The 23,174-nt window shown below is 39.2% G+C and overlaps 2 protein-coding genes across 5 annotated transcripts in view; both read left to right on the top strand.

The window, feature by feature from the left end:
- Positions 1 to 17,824, top strand: part of LOC131304777 (beta-galactosidase 10) — a 41,432-nt gene extending 23,608 nt beyond the window's left edge. For 3 of the 4 annotated variants that reach the window (XM_058332152.1, XM_058332154.1, XM_058332153.1), the window contains exons 8-19: positions 905 to 1,010; positions 1,154 to 1,241; positions 1,397 to 1,515; positions 2,020 to 2,184; positions 5,573 to 5,781; positions 7,593 to 7,702; positions 7,913 to 8,022; positions 13,080 to 13,187; positions 14,594 to 14,704; positions 14,819 to 15,030; positions 16,656 to 16,992; positions 17,513 to 17,824. In XM_058332152.1, the coding sequence (XP_058188135.1) occupies positions 905 to 1,010; positions 1,154 to 1,241; positions 1,397 to 1,515; positions 2,020 to 2,184; positions 5,573 to 5,781; positions 7,593 to 7,702; positions 7,913 to 8,022; positions 13,080 to 13,187; positions 14,594 to 14,704; positions 14,819 to 15,030; positions 16,656 to 16,992; positions 17,513 to 17,623 (1,786 nt within the window). In that variant the 3' untranslated portion in view covers positions 17,624 to 17,824. The remainder of the gene's footprint in view (positions 1 to 904; positions 1,011 to 1,153; positions 1,242 to 1,396; positions 1,516 to 2,019; positions 2,185 to 5,572; positions 5,782 to 7,592; positions 7,703 to 7,912; positions 8,023 to 13,079; positions 13,188 to 14,593; positions 14,705 to 14,818; positions 15,031 to 16,655; positions 16,993 to 17,512) is intronic. The other variant, XM_058332151.1, reaches the window with a different exon arrangement.
- A 1,598-nt stretch (positions 17,825 to 19,422) lies between these two features.
- Positions 19,423 to 21,701, top strand: LOC131304702 (uncharacterized). Its single transcript, XM_058332033.1, has 3 exons — positions 19,423 to 19,445; positions 19,575 to 20,858; positions 21,002 to 21,701. Exons 2-3 carry the CDS (start codon positions 19,730 to 19,732, stop codon positions 21,034 to 21,036), a joined length of 1,164 nt encoding a protein of 387 aa, XP_058188016.1. The 5' UTR covers positions 19,423 to 19,445; positions 19,575 to 19,729; the 3' UTR covers positions 21,037 to 21,701.
- Positions 21,702 to 23,174: the final 1,473 nt, after the last annotated feature.

Raw genomic sequence — 23,174 nt, 5'->3', positions numbered from 1 at the left:
ATTGGACATGCCACGTGGTGTGTCCCATATGTGTCCCTGTATGCCTCCAGCGTGTCGCGTGTCCCTGGAGTGTCTGAAACAGCTACGACAAGCAGTTAGGAGTTTGTGCATCAGGTAGTCACTAGCCAGTGATAATCCCTTTTGAAAGGGAAAAATACCTTTCTTCTCTGCGAATTATTTTTTGAAGAATGGAATCCACGAAAGGGGTTAAGTGCAAAAAAATTGACTATATATTGTTTCTTATTTTTTTATGGTTTTATATCAGTGAAAAGATCAAATACTGAATCCATTTTTTTCTGGTAGTCAAGCCGATTCAAAAATCTTGAACATGAGAGGTTTCAAAAGCTTAAGAAAGTTTTTTGAAACTGAATGTGTTAAGGAAGCTAACTATGGATGATTCAACACATGCTCTCTTGAATAGACTAGACTACTAGAGGCTTACAAGTTCTATAAGATAGCCCTAACCAGCCTTTACAGCATTCTGTATTCTTGGTGATAAGAGGAGTAATTTTGGCATTTCTGTACTGAATATAAAGAGGCTAACAAATGTCATCTTGATCTTATTTTGACCACACATGGTTATTCTCATTCCGATTGCACGAAAATTGAAGCTCACATTGTCAAAAGTTAACGCTATGCATAGTGTCCCACCCTGTCAAAGATAGTGAGATTGATGGATAGAATAGTAAGGGTGAATAAACTTGTGGAAAAAATTAAATTAACAGTGAACTAGAACAGGTTACTTTACTTTGCCTGCTGATTTTGGACTCAAACTCTTTGGATTCCTTGTTCTGTAGCTGATCCTATTTCAGTGATACTTGAAGCGTTACCCAATGCATAGGGAATTTTAAGTCCTATTGTCTCTGTTAAACAGAATATTGCAATCAGTGCTGAACATTTTCAGGTTCAAAACCTTTGGGGGTAGAGATCCTCACAGACCACCTGAAGATGTTGCTTATGCGGTTGCTCGTTTTTTTCAGAAAGGGGGTAGCTTGCAAAATTATTACATGGTATTCTTAGTTATTTTCCATCTCATGGTTATAGAATTTTTGTTTACCTTGTCATGAAGTGGGAGAGGCATTCAATACTTAATGTGTTGTTCCTCTGAAATTCTGTAAGAAGCGTAATATTTGGTGGTCTCCTTTGCCTTTAGTATCATGGTGGGACAAACTTTGGTCGCACTTCAGGAGGCCCATTCATTACGACAAGTTATGATTATGATGCACCTATTGATGAGTACGGTGAGTTTTCTTTCGTTTTTATCGGCCTTTTATTTATTTTTACCAGCAAAGTACGGTATGGTGAGTTTTCCGTATTACTCATTCCAAAGGCACCCACTCATATGGACCTCTATTGTGGAAGGTAATAAATTCTGTGGTTAATATATTCCTTCTAGGGTTACCTAGGCTTCCCAAGTGGGCACACCTAAAGGACCTTCACAGGGCTATAAAGTTATGTGAGCATGCACTTCTGAACAGTGAGCCAAACCTGCTCTCACTAGGTCCATTACAGGAGGTGACTATTCTCCTCCCTCCCCTATCTTTGAGCTTCCGACTGATAAAGCACTATGAATGCATTGCTGAGCATTGTAATGTTTAAAGTTACTACATCAGTATGCTTTTTGGTGGTTTCCATGTCTTTCTGGATTTCAGATTTGGCTTTTTAATCTGATCTATGATTTGTACATTTTGCTATGCTTTGATTTCCATTGTGAATTTTACAAGGGGGTCATAAGTATCAATCTGTTGGTATTTATTTTTATAGCAACATTTACATAATGTAAAAGTCTATTGGCCGATATTTTAGTGTTGCGCTTCCGGATGTGATTCTGAAAAGAGAGCTTCTGATGATGTGATGTGTTTGTATTTATGTACATGCATTCTCTTGAACACAGAAAGTTAATTGGTTTTGGCATAGTTAAGTACTTTACTTATGATAGGTAATTTGTTTTAGTTCTGACTTCTGGTTGGTTGCTTGTGCTTTTAGTGGGAACATTTATTGATTAACCACTCGTTATAGGTGGATGTCTATGCAGAACCTTCTGGTGCCTGTGCTGCCTTTATTGCTAACATGGATGATAAAAATGACAAGATAGTTCAGTTCCGGAATATGTCGTATCACCTGCCAGCATGGTCTGTTAGCATATTGCCAGATTGCAAAAATGTGGTGTTTAACACTGCAAAGGTGATTTCCCACCATCAAAATAACATTCCATCTGTTATGCTGTAAAGTTCTTATGATTTTACTTATCAGGAAAAGTTTTGGTGTGTGGAAGTATTGATATTGTAAATTGCAAGTGTTTGAGATTGTCCTCATCGATTAATTAAAATCTCCTAATACTAGTATATGAGTCTAAGCGGCCTCTCCATTCATTGCCAATTGGTTTTCAGTTGGATTCTTTAACAAGGTACCAGAGTTAGGCTTTTGGAGGTTTTTTGGACAAGACTCTCTTGATTGATTGCCCTGTTGTTTGTGCCTTAACCGTACCTTGTCTCGTTTTGATCCCTATGTTATGGATAGTTTGTTTACCTCTCCACGTATGGATTAGAGGTTGCACGTGCAGGGGAGTGTTAGAGATTGTCCCACATTCATTAATTATAACCTCCAAGAAGTAGTATATGAACCTGCACGGCCTCTACAGTCATTTCCATTTGGTTTTGAATTGAATTCTTTAACAATAACCGTGGCCTAGGGTCAGATGCATTCAGAAATAAGTTAAAGGTGGTAGAGAGACTAGGTGGAAATCAAATTTTTGTGGCCATTGTAAAAACTGTAAAAGTTTATGGCTAGCAGGCAACAAAAATGTAGCCACACTCAGTAAGAATAGAATACAAGCAGCTAGTTTTTCTAGATTTAAGAAGCATGGATATGGACACAAGACAAAACACGGTGTTAGAGCTTGTCCCACATCATTTAATAATTACCTCCAAAACTAATATATGTGCCTGGGTGGCCTCTCCACTCATTGCCAATTGGTTTTGAGTTGGATGCTTTAACAAGTAGTTTTTAGTTTCTCTTTGGGAGGTAATATGTATCTCCCCGTTCTTTGTATCAGTTATATACTTTTATAACATAATTTTGGATTACCAAGACGCCCTAATGCGTCCATAACATACACCCACAATGTCCCTAACATGTCTGACTAAAATAAAGTAAAAAAATCAAACACATTTAGGTGTGTCTGAAATTTGTCCGGAGAGTGTTTTGTCTGAGTTCGTCCTGTATTGGACATGGATATGTTAGGCCTTTAGACGTGTCTGTGTTTCTTATTGCAGATAGAGCCATTGTGAATGGGTTTCTGATGTGGCCTAAAGCCCTTGTATAGCATTTTGGCCCCTGAGTGCCTTCAACATCTTGCTTTCTTGTCTTCTCTATGCCATGATCTCTTGTGCTACTGCTTTCTGATTTCCAATCCTAGCTGCTGATGTAATTGCTATTTCCATTATTTCCCTCGGCCATGACTAGGTAGTTCAGCAATGTTTGTTTATTTTCCTCGTATAAATTGAGGGTTAGACCTCGCACTTGAGATTGATAACATGCCAGCTGATACCATACTCATCATCCTTAGACGCGTGCGTGCGCGCGCACTCTCTCTCTTGGTGTTTCAATTTCATGGTGCAAGTCAATTGTGTTTGTTGGTGCATGTCACTTAAGCTATACAATGTTTGCCAAGCAGGAGAAAGTCATTTGAGTTAATGGTGCAGCCCAATTTGTTTGATGGTGTATGCAACTTATGTTTAGTGCACTCTGCGTCTTGCGATGTTTGCCGAAGCAGAAGGACAAAGTCATCGTTGTATCAAGAGCCAGGCACGGACCCAAGGGGGGTCACCGCTTGATTTTATAAAATAAATATTAATAATTTTAAATATCTAAATTATATCCAATAAATTTATGATAGTGTTCTAATAAAACTACTACTCATTTTCTTTACGAGGATTTTTGCATGATCTATTTCTTAAAGTGCGAATTTTCACACAATCTTTTTTGTACAAACGCATCCCCTTCTCTATTGTAAGATACAGTTTCACATATAGTCACCAATTTGTTATTATACATATGTAAATTGTATTAATTAAGGAATTATTGACGTATGGGGTAAGTTTACTAATTTGTGTGCCCCCACTAACACAAAATTCTAGATCCGTCCTTGTCAAGAGCAAGTCATTTATATTAACACAAGTCAATTGTGTTAGTTGGTACATGTCACTCATATTTAATGCGCTCTGCAATGTTTGTGAGAGGAGGAGTGCTATAGCACAGTTAATATGGTGTTGTAGCACTACTTTGTGTGCAATGGTGAAGATCGAGTCGCTATGTTAACGGAGCAAGTCATTCCTGTTTAGGGAGCTACTAAATTATGTTACTAGAGCAAGTCAGTTGTGCATATGGGCCTCAAAAGACGATCTTGCCCAATCAATGTCGCATGCCGCACACATACACCATTTCCATCCAAAACTCTGATCCATGTTATCTATTGGACTGATTAGCCACGCCAGATGAAATTGAGAGTTCTCTATAGGGACCAATTAGACATGCTTACTAAACTATAGGGACCATTTTGTAATTTACCTTAGTTTTGGAGGTGATAATTACCCACTCACTATCTAGACTCCCTTGGACGTGCAACTCCCTACACATTTGGAGAGGTAAACAGTTCGGATCATAGGGTTCACATCAAAAGAAAGTGCACTTATGCCAATAAAAGTGGGGAATCAATCTCAAGAGTCATTCCCCAAAGCCTCCTAAAGCTAAGCTATGATCCCATATTAAAGCAAATAATGCAAAGTCTTTTGGCATTGAGTGCAAATGCTGCTCAGCTCAGATGTTAGTTTTGGAGGCGACAATTTTTTGATGTGGGACAAGCTCTAACAATGGTCATAACCTATGAAGCATGGGTACTTGTAAAACTCCCACGTATCCATACCAGTGAATTTCCATGGTGCTTCTACAGTTGTACTTTCATTGTACTTCTATGTGCATACCAAATACACGAAACATGCATGGCAATAGTTTCCTTTAGGTTTTTTTTCCCATTACCCTAGAAGTACTCAATATACCCAAGTCATAGCCCTTCTAGCATTGTACTAGTTTCTTTATATACAAAGAAGAGGGTAACTTCATAGGACTTTTTCTTAATGCTTACCGTGATTCAAGAAAAGAGATTTCAGTTTGTTCGTCCCTCAATGGAATGACATTGAATTTGGTTTGGACCTTAAGTTTGGCATTAAACAATGGTTGATATGTTGGATTGTTAATCAGCTATGTCATTAAACGATTTCTTTAATTTTCTTTGCAATTATGATGTGCCACGAATTCCTCTAAATTATGGAAAAAACATCATACCCCAACCGTATCCGTATCCGTATCGTGTTTTTAAATAATGTTTTTCCATATCGACGTACACAAATCCTTATCGACTTATCGTACATGTGCCATTACTGGTATTCGTACTCATACATGTGCTTCATAGTTCATGACATTTACAGTGTCAATGTGCGAATATATTGTTCATGATTTTATCTATATTTGTCCTATTAACGAGATTCGGGACTTACATTGGTACTTGTAATAGGTTGGGTCTCAAACTTCTAAAGTTGAGATGGTACAAGAGAATTTGCAGCCATCATCTCCATCAGTAGATGGAGACATAAAAGGACTTCAATGGGAAATATTTGTGGAGAAAGCTGGGATTTGGGGAGAAGCCGATCTTGTTAGAAACGGGTTTGTTGATCACATCAATACCACGAAGGATACTTCTGACTACCTATGGTATACAACAAGGTTGGTTTCACGAAAGAAATAATTACCCATGGAAGAAATAATTACCCACACATTCCTTGGTTGATCTATTTCCTTATAGAAGGCTTTTTAGAGGTGGATTTACCTTTCCTTGAGTCTAATCACCTTAAATTTTGTTGAACGTTAGGTTCTTCAGAGATCTTTATAGCAACTAAAGTAAAGGTCTATTCATTCCTGGCTACACTATCATAGATTCATAGGAATATAGACAATTTCCGGTGTTCTAAAAGTTGCTAGGCGCTAGTCGGGAGACCGGGCAATGCCTAGCGCCTACGCCGATTAATTGGGGATTAATCGGTGCCTAGAGATTAGTCGGTTTTTCCTTTTTTATTTTTTAAAATATTCTCCCCCCACTCCCCAAGTTTCCACAAGTTTTGAGTAAGTAGAATTGTTACATGGTCTTGGGTAGAACTCAATCCCAAAAGCTAGTTTGTTGAAGTGAGGGTGCCCTCACGCTTATATGCTTCATAATACTTTGGTACCCAAGCGATGCAGGACTTCTCTTCACTAGAGCAATATAAGTAGAACAGAACATTAAATAAAATCCGAAAATGAATGTATTAAACATTCATCCATCCATCAAAATCAAATTGTTTAATGTATAAAGACATGGAAACTAAGCACTTCCAATTTACTATACATTTATGAATTTCCTGTCAATGTCATTTTTCAACCCAATCAACCAACAAATACATATTAATATATTACATGCCTACTGCCTTTGGTTCGTGTCATTCTATAGGTTTCTTTGTGTTCCAACTTCCAACTACAGGTATCAATGACAATGCCACAAATAAATTATATTGGAATCGAATTAAAACAATAAATATTACACAGAGAGAGACAATGAGATTATGAACCAGGAGAGAGAGAGAGAGAGAGGCCTCATTCCGCCTAGCCGAGAGAGAGAGAGGCCTCATTCCGCCTAGCCGGCAAATCCCGCCAAGCCAATTAGTTGCCGACTAATCCCGCGTAGCAGCAATCTAATTTCCCAGACACCTAGTCTCCTGCTTAGGGCACTAATCGCGGCGGCAGGGCACCACCTAGGTTGATTTTTAGAATGCTGCCAATTTCATAATGGTAAATCTGGGCACATTGGCTTACCGCATGTGGTGACTAATAGTTACTAGTGGAGTAAGTACCATTAACTTTGTGGGTTCTTGCCAGAATTTGGCAGATCCACTAATGGAGGGACTTACTAGGGATTTAGTGTGGAAACATCAGAAGGGGATATGACCTAGGCCCACATGATGAATTGCCATGCCAATGATAGAAACTAGACTCAACCATTGAAAGATTGTCTTGATTTCAATGAGACAGAGTCCTCAGACTCCGAGATGTTGTAGTTTTGAAAGTTCATAGGACCCTTCTAATACAGCCATATGAGTGTCTTGGAGCCAGATTCATTGTAAACCAGGTGCATAACAAATTCGGAGTTGGTGGGGTCGAACAGTATTGCAAGGACAACAATGTCGTAGCACACCTTGAAGCATAGTGTACTCATTTCATATTTCCTCGCATAGGGATTCTTGCGAGAGAGTAACTATCATACATGTAGATCTCTGATCAATTTGACTATAAGGCAATCTGTTATAGTTCTATATATGTTACTAGGGGTCGCTTAACTTGAGTTTCTCCAAGCAAATTTGATCTGTTCAGCTACTACACATTCTAATTGTACAAGCTAACAGACTGTTATAATAAATCTGAAACAGACAATATATGCATTTAAGTTTAAGTGCACTGGCACTCTAATGTAGCTCTCAGTTCTTACAGCATATCTTCACTTGCAGTTTTCATGTTGGTGAGGATGAAGAGTTCTTGAGGGACGGAAACCAGCCAATACTCATAGTTGAATCAAAGGGTCATGCTGTCCATGCTTTTGTGAATCAGAAACTTCAAGGTAAGCTATGTCCGTGAGACTCCACTAACTTACAGTTTCCTTCCGCGGTATAAACCACTGTACAAAGATATGCTGTCTTCCGTAGTTAAAGCTCCGTAGGCAGAACTGAATTGTCACTTCAAATCAAAATAAATATCCTTCATTATAGTGCCAGACTATGTGTCGTATGCTTCCCCATAATTTAGTTATGCTTTATTTGTTGCTGTCCAGCTACTGCGTCTGGAAATGACTCTGTATCAACCTTCAAACTTCAGTCACCCATTTCTCTAAAGGCAGGGAACAATGAAATTGCTCTTTTAAGCATGACTGTCGGGCTACAAGTAAGTTTCCATCTGTATATTAAAATTGTGTTGCCTGTGGTAGCTGGAAGTGATTATTGGCTGATATTTGTTACAACCTATGAAGCACCGACACCTCTAGAGGTCGAGGTATCGCAGTGTCGGACACGGGGACACCGCGGGGACACGTACGGGACACGCCACGTGGCGTGTCCCATAATTTAATTTGAATTTTTCACGGGGACACGGCGGGGACACGGCTGGGGACACCGCAGGGACACCGATGGGGACACGGCAGGGGCCAAACGGCAATTTTTTAAAAAAAATTGGGGGCCAAACTGTAATTTTTGAAAAAATTGGGGGTCAAACTGTAATTTTTTTTAAAAAAAATTGGGGCCAAATTATAATATTTTTAAAATTTTTGGGTGCCAAACTATAATTATTTATTTATTTATATATATAAATAAATAAATAAATATACACGTGGCGTGTCCCCCGCCGTGTCCGTGTCCCTGTCCCCATTTTTTTAGAATTCCCGTGTCCCAGTGTCTTTGTCCGTGTCGGTGTCCATGTCGGTGCATCATAGGTTACAACTTAAGCAACGAATTCATTTTTCTTAATTCATGTTGGAAAGGGAGTATCAACTGAGTTGGTGGTACTTAATGGCAGAACTGCAACGCAAATTGGTTTTTGGATTATTTATACGAGATTCATTCGATGGTGTTGGTTCCATTTTCTGATTCATTTTGTTCATTCATTCAAGGAATTTGGCTGTTTGATTTAATGGCAATGACTTTATGCTTGATTATAGACATGAGTATTCTTGCCTTCTATGTTTCGTATGGGAAGAAAGCAGAGTAATAAGACTTCAATTTTTCACTTTCCCATTTATATAGGGGCTTGACTCAATGGTTCTTGAGAACTATACTTGTAACTTTGCTGGAATGGCTGACTGGTTTTTCCGGGTTGCTTGAACAGACCTACTATGTGCAGAGACTATTACCCTTATTGACTTACCATATATCAGAAATAACCAGGGACAAATGGAAGTTCAAGATTATTAAGCTTCACATACTCTATCAATTCCAACTGAGAAACATTCATAATGACTGGAAACCAAAAGCTTGTCTTCGTGGTTACACAAAATAAAAATTAAGTCAAATATCTGAAAAGCATAAAGACACTTAGATATTGGGAAATCGAAATGATTTTGAAGATACTAAAAAAGAGGTATTATATTGCCCCATTGAGCTACAAGTATTTCTTGTACCAGTTTTTTCAGTTCCCATAGCCACATTGTTAAATCCACATGTGTCTTTTGAACACTGCTGGCCCCTAGCGCGGGTAATCAAGGAGGGGGGTTGGGTGTCAAATTAGTCAGATCTTGTGTGAACATATATAAAACACTACATAACCTGCAGGTGAGACAAGTGAACTTTCAAATTACTATATAATTTCACCATGGGTCAGCCAGGCATCCTTATGTAAGTTACAACTGACCGTTTCTGGGTAAGGAATAGGAATACAGTATGCCATATGCTCTAAGTTGGGACAGCTATACGGTGAACTTTTTGGGATGACGATATTGAATGTAATTTTTCAAGCTAAGCGCCGAAGAAAAATTGCATTGCTTTCATGTAAAACACATTCTTTGGGAGTACCACTGTACCACGACAATATTTGTTAGACATGTTGTCTTTGCTCTACTCTCTTTAAATGGTTTATTTGGATACATTTGATTTTTATAACAGAACTATTAAGGAAATAAATAGGAAATGCTTTGGATCACTAAGTTACACAGTTTTGGAAATGCCGTCCCAAAATGGTGACTGCTCCGGGTAGCATGTTCGTCCTTAGTTGCTTTGATTACAGACAAATAGACAATGCATATACAGGATAAGGTCCGCTGTATATTTTCGGTTCTGGAAAGTGCATTGCACTAATAGAGGACTAATTACTAAATTAGGAAAGTGGAAAGCGTTGGATAAAAAAAGGTTAAAAAGAAGCAGGTCAAAAACTGAAAAAAAGGCATGTAATTCTAGTAAAAACAGAAGTGGAAGGAGAGAAGTGGGGATTGAAACTCCTTGAGATACCAAAGAGTGAACAATCTCTTTCCCTAGGAAGTGGAGAGGTTATAGATAGTGAGATCCATAGAATAGAAGTAGGTTTCCTTAGGTGAGGGGTACTTTTGGCATGTTATTCAATTGATGAATACCTACAAAATTGAAAAGAAAATTCAGTTGATCACCTAGAAGGCTAGTGATGCTTTACAAGACAGAATGTGTGCAGCTACGAAACAATACAACGATAAGAAGAGTGTAGCTGTGATGAGAGTGCTTAGATGGATGTGTGGTAAGATCAGAAAAGATACATTGGGTATGATACTATTGCAATGGTAGGAGTAACACCAAAATGGTAGGAGTGCTTAGATGGATGTGTGGTAAGATCATAAAAGATACGTTGGGTATGATACTATTGCAATGGTAGGAGTAGCACCAAAATGAGGTAGAGAATTGACTAAGATGAAAGTGAGACAATGTATTGTGTCTATGGAACAATTGCATTTCTTCTGACAGCTAGATCCAATCCCCTGGTCCTTGCAGAAAGGAAAAAGAATTTCACTAGCCAACGCCATTGGAATTTTGATATTATACATTGGAAAAATCCTTTTTGTTATTTTTAACAAAGGAGGAGAGTCGAATACCAGTAGATGCAATTGTAACAAAGATTGATGGGGTTACTAGTAATGGAAATAGAGGGAAGGGAATCTAAAGTGGCAAGAGTTTCCTGTTCTAATTAAAGAAACAATAACACACGCTTGGAAGAGTGTATGACATGGTGAGCGTCCGATGAGTGTTGATGTCCAATACACACAACCCTCTTATAAGTATTTTGTTTCTTAAGAGCCACTTTATGTATTGCCATTTTGAGCGAACATATTTCTTCTGGAGCATGTGACAACGATAAATGAAGGTAATACAACATTGACAAAGCGCAAATATTGAGAAAGGTAACATAGCTATGCTATGAAGGTTCAAAAGCAATTGTTTGTTGTTTATGAAGCATGGACACTTCTAAGAGGGGTGCATGTAATGCTTGACATTGACACTTGCCAACCACTCTAAGACACTTGTCTGATTCTCGTCCAACGTGTCTGATACTCATCCAAGCGTGCCTTAATGTGTCCTTATTTTTCTAGAATTGGACATTCCTCAAACTATTGAAAGTTGAGAACCGGTCACTCTTCGGTCACTTTGGAGTGCACATATCAATTATAGGCAAACATGAAATACTCTGTTTGGACAACTAGGAATACATTTTCATCACTTGGTCCTTTATGTTAGGAGATCTATGGTCTTTTTGTTAAAGCATCCAACTCAAACCAAATTGGCATGAGAGGAGTAGCTTGCCTAGGCTCATGTATTGGTTTTGGGTAGGGCTGCAAACGAGCTCAGCTGAGTCGAGATTTGAACAACTTGGGCTCAGCTCGACAGAAATCTAGTTGGCTCGAGCTTGGCTCGATCTCGAAACAAGCCATGGAAATTAGGCTTGAACTCGGCTCACAACTTTATGCATGAGCTCGAGCTTGGCTCGCTAAAAGCTCGGTACGTGCACTCAGGAGGTGTAATCAGCGTGCAAAGGCGGAGTGCTCTACTTATATGGGGTTCTCTCTGTACTAGGTGTACATTTTTCAGATGTGGGACTGGCAAAGTTGGGGAACCTCTCATATGCATATTCTTTTGTTTTGTCCCACATCGAAAGATCAAAGGCTCATCGGCCCTTCCTTCCATTATAAATGCTTCCACTACCGTTAAACTTCATTTGCCAGCTGTATTGGCACCCTGCGTGGTGGTACTTGGAATTCGTTCCAAAACCTTCTTTGCCAATCAACAAGTTCAAGTTATATACATAATATATATAGAGTCAGTCTCAAATGAGGGAGTCCTTATTTTAGTTAAAATGCGGACCTCCTCATTTCTCCCATTTTTCGATCGAATTTCGATGATCCGAGCCGCTCAATGTGTTCAGAACGTGATTTTAAGGGTACCCGCGAGAAATCGGCAAAAAAAATGACCGGGAAGGGCTTCATCCGAACAGTTTTTGTTTGAACCGTTCGATAAAAAACAAACAAAAACTGCTTGGATGAAGCCCTTTCCGGTCATTTTTTTTGCTGATTTCTCGCGGGTACCCTTAAAATCACGTTCTGAACACATTGAACGGCTCGGATCATCAAAATTCAATCGGGAAAGGGAGGTCCGCATTTTATTAAAATGAGGTGGTCCTTACGGGAGACGGACTGTATATGTATATGTATATATATATATATATGCACACACACGCATATGTATGTACAAGTATGTGTATATATATAGTCCGACTCGTGAGCTCATCCGAGCCAAGTTAATAGTAGCTCGGGCTCGGCTCAATTTCAAAACGAGCTGTTAAATAGAGCTAAGCTCATTCATTTGGTCACCGAGTCAAGCTTGAACGAGCCTTTTTCGAGCAGCTCGGCTCATTTGCAGTCCTAGTTTTGGGAGGCGATAATTAATCAATGTGAGACAAACTCCAACACTCCTCGCACATGCGACCCCTGACTCACACGTGGAGTGGCGAACAAAGGATCAATCAAATAGGGTTCACAAAGCTATATTGTACAAATGTATGCAATATTTATTTTTAACGTGTCGTCAACGTGTCGTGTATTTTTAACGTGTCGTCAACGTGTCGTGTCGTGTCTTTCATTTTTATTTAATACCGATGTGTAAAAATAGCCATATATGTGTGTAGAGGTTATTCAATGCCTCTTTTTTGCCCTAGTGCTAGACCAGGAAAAACGATGGAAAGGAGGATGACCTTGGGTGTGGGTTCTTATCATAAATAATCATGACTACATGTTTTTAGAAGGATATAGTTGACATCGTTAGTGACATGCATTAGACATATAAGAAAAGATATGTGTCTAATATAGCTGAAAATAAATGCAGTGCTCCTACTATTAAACCTGCTTTCTTACGCCGTGCAAAACATATCATGCCAGACTACTTATTTTCTTATTTTCTGTTCAAGTTTTTCTTCTTCTATTTGCTCCTTGAATGCAGAACGGAGGACCATTTTATGACTCGGTTGGAGCCGGCTTAACTAGTGTGCAGATTTCGGGTTTCAACAATGGACCAAAGGACTTGTCAATAGTTAATTGGACCTACAGGGTAACTCTCATTTTATTTTAGTTTTCTGCTTTCCACATTGTGAACTTCTAATCCATATCTCGCTGGTAAAGCATCAAAGGACTGTAGTAAGGTTTTGAAGCAGAATTTTTTTTTATAATGGCAGAAAATTTTCTACGTAACGGCAAAATTTCTTACAAATTTTGTCTGTAACCAACTCCAGGAAAATCCGTGGTTTGGCTTTGTTAGGATAACCTTCATTATCTTTAACATCTGGGATATGCAATAAAGTGATTGTAATCAATGTAGTCAAGGGTTTTCCTCTCCAAAAAAGGAAATAGGTAAATATATACCGAGACCTGCCCTGCCATTTTTTAACTCAAGACATTAGGTGGTATGTATTGAGACTGGCAGATATTTGGTTGGCACCTCCTTGTGCCCAATTGCTTTTAATTGTTCTTTAGGCATTTTGATTGCATATAGAAAAGCGTTATGTGATTTGGAACCTTTACACTTTTATGGGGCAATTGGAGCAAAATGCGAGGGTCATTGACTACGAGTTTGAGGAAATTGTCATGTGTTATAGAGTGCGCCATTTGTCACTTCTTTGGGGTTCCATTTCTCCTCACTTTAAGTCTTTTTTACTTCTACAGATCGCAGGGCAGTAGTCTCTCCCTTTTATTAGCTTCTCTCTTGTATTTTCTTTTGGTGAATACTTTGTCCTCCGTTCTTGTACTTTTTCATATTATTTGATTTTTTTGTTTGTCACCTATCTATAAGCAAGGAGAGAATCACGAAAGCACCTTCATACAACATAACAGCTTTAGCTTCTGCTGAATGATATTTCCGTGTATCTTTTTTTTTCTCCCATTGTTTTTTCCCTTTAAATTGGCACTCGGTATTGGCAGGCATCAAATGGTTCATTGGAGCGTGTACATCATACATGTGCAAATCCTTAAACTAGAGTCCTTAAATGGAAGCAAGCGAAAGTAATTTCATCCTGGATCAAATCAACTACGACCAAGGGATATATTCATCGTAACTTGACAAATGATGAACTTTATGGTGTAGTTAGTATTTGTTTGAAATCTCATTGGCCGGTCAATTTTGGTCGAGCTTGAAGTTGACGTGGCCAATTCAACTTTTAATTGAGTTAAAAATGGAGTTCCTGATATTTCCAGTTGTCTATTGACTAAATTCCACCAGATTTCTGTTAAATTGCCAAGCCACCTCTGCTCACTCCCGTGTCTTTTGGGAGCACATATTGGCATTGTAAATGTTCATGTAACTTTAAAAAGAAGCGGAAGGTGATTACTTGTTAGGTTGCAAACAAATTCTCAAATGCCTGTAACATTTGTATGGGATGCAATTGGAGGCATATGTTCTTCATTGATACTGAGTGGATCATTTCATCTGATGCCTTTCCTCTCTTTTTTGGGACTTCACAGATTGGATTGGAAGGAGAACACCTAGGTATATATAAAGCTGATGGTTTGAGTAGTGTAAAGTGGATATCAACTTCAGAACCACCAAAGGAACAGCCTCTCACATGGTACAAGGTGAACACCTGAAAATTATTGTCCAGTGGCAGTAAATGAAGCCAGTGTTATTTTCTGATGGAATTTCATTGCCATAACTACAAGTGTCACATGAAAATTGTTTCAAATCTGCAGGCCATTGTGAATGCTCCACCCGGAGATGAACCTATTGGAATTGACATGATTCATATGGGAAAAGGACTAGCCTGGTTGAATGGAGAAGAAATTGGAAGATACTGGCCTAGAAAAAGCTCTAAACATGATGAGTGTGTTCAGCAATGTGATTACAGAGGCAAATTCAGCCCCAACAAATGCAGCACTGGGTGTGGAGAACCATCACAGAGATGGTAAGCCATTATTAGATTGTTAACCACCAACTCATCCAAAAGCTTAAGATATTAGAGAGAGGGGCCACTTTATTATTTGCATTCTCAACACGCCCCCTCACGTGTACCCAAGCTCTTCTCCATAAGCGGGTTAAACATGTGTAAATTTTAATCATTAGGGAGGCAGTGAGGTTCGAACTTAGGATCTATTGCCTGCTTCGATTCTATGTTACAGCTTCCAACTCAATACCAATTGGCAATGAGTGGAGAGGCTGCCTATGCTCATATACTAGTTTCAGAGGTTGTAATTAACCAATAACACTCCCCCGCACGTGCGACCCTTGACCCACACGTGGAGAGATAAACAACGGATACATAGCATAGGGATCACAATGAATGACACAAGGTGCAACTAGCTCTGATAGCATGTTGGATTGTTAACCACTAACTCATCTAAAAGCTTAAGCTGTTGTAGAGAGGGCCAACTTCATTATTTATATTCTCCAACAGCCATAAAGAATAAAAATGAAGAGCTTAGAATCCACATATTTTTGGATTTGGGATTGTTCACATCATCTATCATCCAAGTGCATTGTCAAACAATTGAAAGACAATGATGCAGCCAATTCAAAGTGGATGCTGGGTTTCATAAAACTTAGGAACATATAGAAGCATGCAGTATCTAATTTGGCACGTTTAGCGTATAAAATCGTTGGTTTTGAGACAAATTGGTCATTTTAGGGTAAGGTAGATACACTGAATTATTGATATCATATAGACCGTGAATATTGATAGACATTTACAAAGTTTTAAAGAGCAGCAATTGTCTTGGTGCTTCGACTTTCATTAAAAACAATTTCTTAACTAATTCTTGAGATTGCACAAAGCGATGGTTTATGAAGCGCCGACACCTCTAGAGATCAACGTTTCGCAGTGTCCGGACAAGGGGACACCTCGGGGACACGTATGGGACACGCCACGTGGCGTGTCCCATAATTTAATATAAATTTTTGAGGGGGACACTTCTTGGTAAAGCATGTGACCGACCCGACTTATCCATAAAATGCAAAGACAAGAAGTGCACTTGCCGTCCTTCATACCGGAAGTCCAAACACTTTCAGAAATGGAAGTTTCAATCTCCTGGCAAGTTTTCAAAGTTTCCAAAATCTGGCACGGTTGGGGACACCAATGGGGACACGGCGGGGGTCAAAGTATAATTTTAAAAAAAAGTTGGTGTCAAATTGTAAATTTTGGGGGTCAAACTATAATTTTTCAATAGGGTTGTATTGAACTTATGTATGTCTTGTTTTGTTTGAATGGTATTGAAACTATGTATTTTTCGTTTTGTCCACATTTTGCCATTTAAATTTGGCAAAAAATTGAAAAAATATATAAACAAATAAATAAATATACACGTGGCGTGTCCCCTGCCGTGTCCGTGTCCCCATTTTTTAGAATTCCCGTGTCCCCATATCAGTGTCTGTGTCTGTATCCGTGTCCGTGCATCATAGGCGATGGTAAGTGTTTCCTTTTGGTTCGACCTGTAATGGATTGAAAAACAAAAACCGGACAATGGACCTTTATGTTTATATGTACATGTGTGTGTGTGTGTTTGTTTAAGGTAATTATTTTTCTGCATGGATCAGGTACCATATTCCAAGGTCTTGGTTCAAACCATCTGGAAACATTCTGGTGGTCTTTGAGGAGAAGGGTGGAGATCCTACAGAAATTCGATTCTCAAGACGGAAGACCACAGGTTTTTGTGCTATTGTTTCTGAAGATCACCCCACCTTTAAACCTGAATCTTTGGATCAAGATGGAACTCAGGACTACAAGAACAATGTTATAGTCCAGTTGAAGTGCCCCATAAATACTCGCGTTTCCACTGTAAAATTTGCTAGCTTTGGAACTCCTTCAGGGACTTGTGGGTCTTACACCACTGGTGACTGCCATGATCCCAGATCAAATTCTGTGGTTGAAAAGGTAAGACTTGCTGCTTCTGTAGTCGTGTGCTAACTTCTTCCAAGTTGTCAAATTGGCTAACTAGCTTGATTGATTGAAGGGTCTAGCATCTATCTTTTTTCTATAAGGAATTAATCCTGCTATGTGGAATAGTTTACAGGACTATGGCTACAAGCTGCAGCTTTCCCTTCCCCTATTTCTCAATTGCCTCTCCTACCAAATGTTTTATATAAGCACATAAAAAGAGTAAATAGTGCAGATCTGAGTCCAATTTTTAGCCATGACATGTTCCGTTGCAGTATGCCGGATAGGAAGAACTGGAGTTGCTTATCTTGGCAATTCCTCCTCTTGATCCTTATTATTGTAATTTTTTGATATTCTAAAGGTTGAATGGGAATGTACTTTTGGCATGACACGCTATTTATACTGCTCATTTTTACTAGAATTTCAGCCTTCCAGATATTCGAGTTCTGAGTGTGTTCCTTTTTTCTTGCATGTAATCCTAGATTTCTCTCGCTGACACGCTTGAATAATATTGCAGGTTTGCCTAAATAAAAATAAATGCACAGTGGAATTGACAGAAGAGAGCTTCAACAAGGGATTGTGCCCGGGCACAATTAAGAAACTTGCAGTTGACGCAATTTGCAACTGAGTAGCCAATTTATCTATTTATTTGATTTGATCACACGAAAGTTTAAATTGTTTTTCTGTCATGGCCATTAAGTTCACCAAAATTCATCTATATATAGGCTGAGCAGGGTCCCTATTGTCATTTTAGTCCTTTTTATTGTTGGTAATCGAGGTATAATATGTTGAATAGCTGTTAAGCATATTTGTGCTAACTTACGCTCCATTTGCGTCGGGTGGATAACATTTTCTAGTGTTTGGTACAACGAGGAGACGACTCAGACGAGGTTGGATTGTCGTGGGTGAGACGTGGGCTCTGAAAAAGGTGGGTTGGTACCACAAGAAGAGCAACAGATACCAACAATAACCAAATCAACAGCCTTTACTGTGTCCTTTATTTAACTTGTTTTTAACTAATTTTTATTGAAGGATTGTTAAGCCATATAAAAGTGGTCAAAGCAATATTCACCAAGTGGGTACAAACACTAAGTAGGTTAGGATCGTAGAGAGAACACAACACAGGATTATAAGTAACTGGAATATTATTACTCGGACTAGCTTGGATTACATTACGGGGATGTCCTCCTTTTTATAGGGAGCAAAAGGTTGCTTACATCATCTACTGCATCATACAAACAGTAACTATTCATAATTAGATATTACTGTACAAGGTGACACGAACCGGGGCAAAGGATTAGAATCATCCATTGAAAACATTGTAAAACCATTCTGGAGCAGACTGATTGTGCAGTCACCAGATACAAGTCGCAATTGCGATTTTTGCGTGGCCGCGAGTTCTTTGCACCAGAAACAAAAAAGGTTACTGAAACAGAAAGATTACTAACAGAAGCAGAAAAATGGAATCACATCAGCCTAGGATGGATTGCCATCTCATCTTGCTCCCTCAATTGCATTATTAGAGCTCCGATTTTTACCCCCTTGGAGAAAGATAAATAACAAAATCAATTCCTTGAGCATCTCCAACCTAATGCCCCTCTATAACTCTCTTTGGGAGGATCAAAAAAAAAATTTAAATTCAAAAAGTGATTTAGATGGATTCAATATTTATGTTCACTCCAACAATAAATCTCTATATCTCTATTTTCATCTTCATTTTAAATTTTATCTCACTTTGAGTCTAATAATTATGTACTTCAATGTCAACTTTAATTATTTCCCTAGTTTTATATTCAAAAAGTGGTTGGAAGGATCATTTATGTTCTTTCCTCATACTCCAAATATGAAGGATGAAAATTAATCCTCCAATTTGGAGGCTGTTAGATGATGGATCTATTTGTATTTAGTGTAATTATATGTCTTATCATGTAATTAGTTTAAGTATCTAGGACCGTAGTGCAATTATTATACAGCTTGTATATATATTTTTTACGTTGAATGAAATTAACTCTAATGGGTTTTCTCCCTATTATGATTACCCTAAAACTGAACATGGTATCAGAGCGATAGAACCTGGCGACCTACGACGTTCTTCTCGTCGCTGCGTGAACAGTACTTTCGGGTGAACAGTGATCGTGAACAGTGCCGCGTGAACAGTGCGTGAATAGTGATCGTGAACAATTATCGCGTGAACAGTGATCGTGAACAGTGATCGTGAACAGTACTTTCGGGTGAACAGTGATCGTGAACAGTGCCGCGTGAACAGTGCGTGAATAGTGATCGTGAACAATTATCGCGTGAACAGTGATCGTGAACAGTGATCGTGTGAACAGTGCTTTGTGAACAGTTCTTCGATCAGTCGGGGTTTGCCGTCACCGTCGATCAGATCTGTTCTCGCCGATCAAATCTATTTTTTTTCTTTTTCAACACTGTTTCAGTCAAATCCGAAGGTATTCAGTTGATTTTGTTTAGGTTCTAGAGTTTTTGGAACCTTTATTTATTATTTTTGGAGTTCTAAAGTTGCTGGGAACATTGTTTATTGTTTATTTGGCATTATTGTTCTGCTTTCAAGATGTCAGAAGAGAAAAAACAGGCTTCCGCTAGTGGCAAGGATGAGTTGAGTCGTGTAGGGACTCTGGATAACTCTCCACTAGATATTTGTCCCATCAAACTGGATGGCACAAATTATTTACTTTGGTCTCGTACTTTTACATTAGCCATTGAAGCTAAAGGGATGTCTGAGTTCATTGAAGGCCCTGTTACTGAGCCTACTACTGATGTTGAACTCAAGACGTTTAAATCTCGTCGATCTTTAGCCATGACTTGGTTGTTTAATTCTATGAAGGCTGATATTCGTAGTCCTTTCTTGCTTCTTAACACTCCATATCAGATTTGGACTATTGCCACACAGACTTATTCTCAGCAGGGCAATGATGCTCAGTGTTTTGAGTTGCGAAAGCGACTTCGTACTATGGATCAACACAATCGATCTGTTGCTATTTACTTTGCTGATCTTAGTGGGGCCTGGCAAGAATTTGATTATTATCAGGGGTTTCAAGCAGTCTGTTCCGTTGATGCTGGTGCTTGGTTAAAAAGAATAGAGAAAGAGCGTGTGTATGACTTTCTTGCTGGTCTTGATGTGGAGTATGATCCAATTAGAGTGCAGGTGTTGGGTCGTGTTCCGTTTCCATTTTTGGGCGAGGCCTATGCCATTGTTCAACAGGAGGAGAGCAGAAGGGGTGCTATGTTACAAGCTCCTACTTCTGATCGTTCTGCATTGGTTGCTATTCCGCAGGGACAGTTTGGGTCTGGCAGTGGAAAGTCTCAGTCTGGTACTACCAGTGGGATCATAGACCGTATGTCACTCCAGTGTGATTATTGCCACAACACTGGACATACCAAGGATTTCTATTGGAAGTTACATGGTCGTCCTTCTCGTGGGCGAGGTAGTGGACGTGGAGGTCGAGGTCGTGGTCCCGGGCGTTCTCAGGCTCAGGCACATGTTTCAGAGTTTGCTACCTTGTCTGATTCTGGGTTCAGTATAGGAGTTCAGTCACCTTCTGATTCTGTTGGCAGTTTCTCTCAGAGGGAGATGCAAGCTCTCAGGCGTCTTATGGCTCAGACTGATTCTTCCTCTACTATAGCTCCTACTTCCACAGCAGCTCTTACTGCATCCTATTTTACTCATTCAGGTATTCCAGCTAGTGCATTTACTGCCTCCTCTGGTATTCCTTGGATTATCGATTCTGGTGCTTCAAATCGTATGACAGGTTGTTCCTCTGTTTTTTATTCTTATTCCACTTGTTCTGGTAAGGATAAGGTTCGAATTGCCGATGGATCGTTCTCTGCTATTTCAGGAAAAGGTTCCGTTCGCTATTCTCCCTCTATCTCTCTCTCTTCAGTCCTCCATATTCCAAACTTTGCCACTAACCTTCTTTTAGTTAGTAGTTTTACACATTCTGCAAACTGTTCTGTGACATTTTTTCCTACTCACTATATCTTTCAGGAACTGGAAATGGGGAAGGTGATTGGCAGTGGTAAAGCACATGGTGGTATCTATTATCTGGAGCATGCACCTCATCCATCTCAGCCATCTTTATCATGTGGACAAGCTCTACGGGCAGATATGAGTTCCACTCTTTCTTTGTTACATCGGTGGCACCGTAGATTGGGTCATCCCTCTTTTGGGATATTAGAGAAACTTTTTCCTACTTTAGTTAAACATTGTCCTAGGGATCAATTTTTTTGTGAAGCCTGTGAGTTTGGAAAACATAAACGCTCTTTTTATGCACCTATTAATAAACGAAGTGATTCTCCATTTATGGTTATCCATTCTGATGTTTGGGGTCCTTCTCCTGTTACTTCTTTAAAGGGCTATCGATGGTTTGTTACTTTTATTGATTGTTATTCTCGTGCCACATGGGTGTACTTACTCCAGTCAAAAAATGAAGTATTTTCCTGCTTCAAATCTTTTCATAAGATGGTGTGCACTCAATTTGATACACATATTAAAATTCTTCGGAGTGATAATGGGACTGAGTATATTGATAAGATTTTTCGGACATATCTAGATGATAATGGTATTATTTTTCAGACGACTTGCGTTGACACTCCACAACAAAATGGAGTCGCTGAGCGTAAAAATCGTCATCTTGCTGGGGTCGCTCGATCTCTTTTGTTCACTATGAATGTTCCCAAATATTTATAGGGAGAAGCTATTTTAACTGCTACATATCCTATCAACCGTATGCCATCAAGTGTCCTTAATTTTAAAACACCTATTGAGTGCCTGGCAAGCAGTTGTCGAGTTACGACTCTTCCACCTAGGGTGTTTGGTTGTGTGTGTTTTGTTCATGCCCCAAAACCTTCTGGGGGCAAGCTAGGACATAAAGCCCATAAGTGTATTTTTGTTGGGTACTCTCCTACCCAAAAAGGCTATAAGTGTTACGATCCTTATTCAAGGAAGATGTTTGTCTCTATGGATGTTACCTTTTGGGAAACAGAGGTTTTTTATTCTCCCTCTAAACCATCTCTTCAGGGGGAGCATCAACAGGAGGAAGAGATGTTTACCTTTTATAATCATAGTGAGGGGGAGAAATTTTTCTATGATCATAGTGAAGGGGAGAAGGAAAACACTGGAGAGGAACCAGTATTTGTTGAAAGGGAAACACATGATATTGGTGGTGACATTGAGGAACAACTACCTGCACGACAACGACTGCAGGGAGCTGGCTTACAGAGGTATGCTAGACGGAAAAATGGAAAGTCTTCATGTACGTTACCACTTTGTCAATCACAATCACCCAATCCAGTTCCAAATTCCTCAGTTGACTTTTCTGGTAATGATTCTTCTCTTATTGAACCTCCTCCTATGGATCCTGACAATCTTCCTATTGCTATTCGAAAAGGTGTTAGATCTTGTACTCAACATCCTATTTCACAGTTTGTTTCTTATGACCGTTTGTCTCCTTCGTACCATGCATTTGTCTCTTCTCTTTCTTCTATATCTATTCCACAGAATTGGCAGGATGCATTTAAGATACCTAAGTGGAAAGGAGCTATGGTAGAAGAGATGACGGCTTTGAAAAAGAATGGCACCTGGGATCTAGTGTCACTTCCAGGAGGGAAGAAACCAGTGGGCTGCAAGTGGGTGTTCACTATTAAGCAAAAGGCTGATGGTACAGTTGAGAGATACAAGGCAAGGCTTGTTGCTAGAGGTTTTACTCAAACTTATGGTATTGACTATGAGGAGACGTTTGCTCCGGTAGCGAAGATGAATTCTGTGCGAGCTCTTCTCTCGTGTGCTGCCCACTTGAATTGGCCTCTTCAACAGTTTGATGTGAAAAATGCATTTCTCCATGGTGATTTAGAGGAGGAAGTTTATATGGATATTCCACTAGGTTTCTCTTCTCTTGCAAGTGAAGGAAAGATGTGTAGATTAAAGAAGGCACTTTATGGGCTGAAGCAGTCACCTAGAGCCTGGTTTGGCAGGTTTTCTAAGGCTATGCTGAGTTTTGGTTACAAGCAGAGCCATGCAGATCATACGATGTTTATCCGGCGAAGTAATGGTAAGATTGCTGTCCTTATTGTTTATGTTGATGACATAATAATGACAGGCAACGATGTGAGTGAGATTCATAACCTTAAGTCTCGTCTAGCTCAAGAGTTCGAGATTAAGG

The sequence above is a fragment of the Rhododendron vialii genome, chromosome 10a, assembly GCF_030253575.1.
Source record: "Rhododendron vialii isolate Sample 1 chromosome 10a, ASM3025357v1".
NCBI classification, from domain to species: Eukaryota; Viridiplantae; Streptophyta; class Magnoliopsida; order Ericales; family Ericaceae; genus Rhododendron; species Rhododendron vialii.
Note: the sequence above shows the minus strand (reverse complement) of the source record. Positions and strands in the feature narration are given on the sequence as shown.

Excerpts from the sequence above, each read along its gene's own strand:
- LOC131304702 (XM_058332033.1), top strand. The coding sequence starts at position 19,730 with ATGTCTGAGTTCATTGAAGGCCCTGTTACTGAGCCTACTACTGATGTT. Across the intron at positions 20,859-21,001 it reads CTCTGCTATTTCAGGAAAAG|GAACTGGAAATGGGGAAGGT; the intron begins GTTCCGTTCGCT and ends TATATCTTTCAG.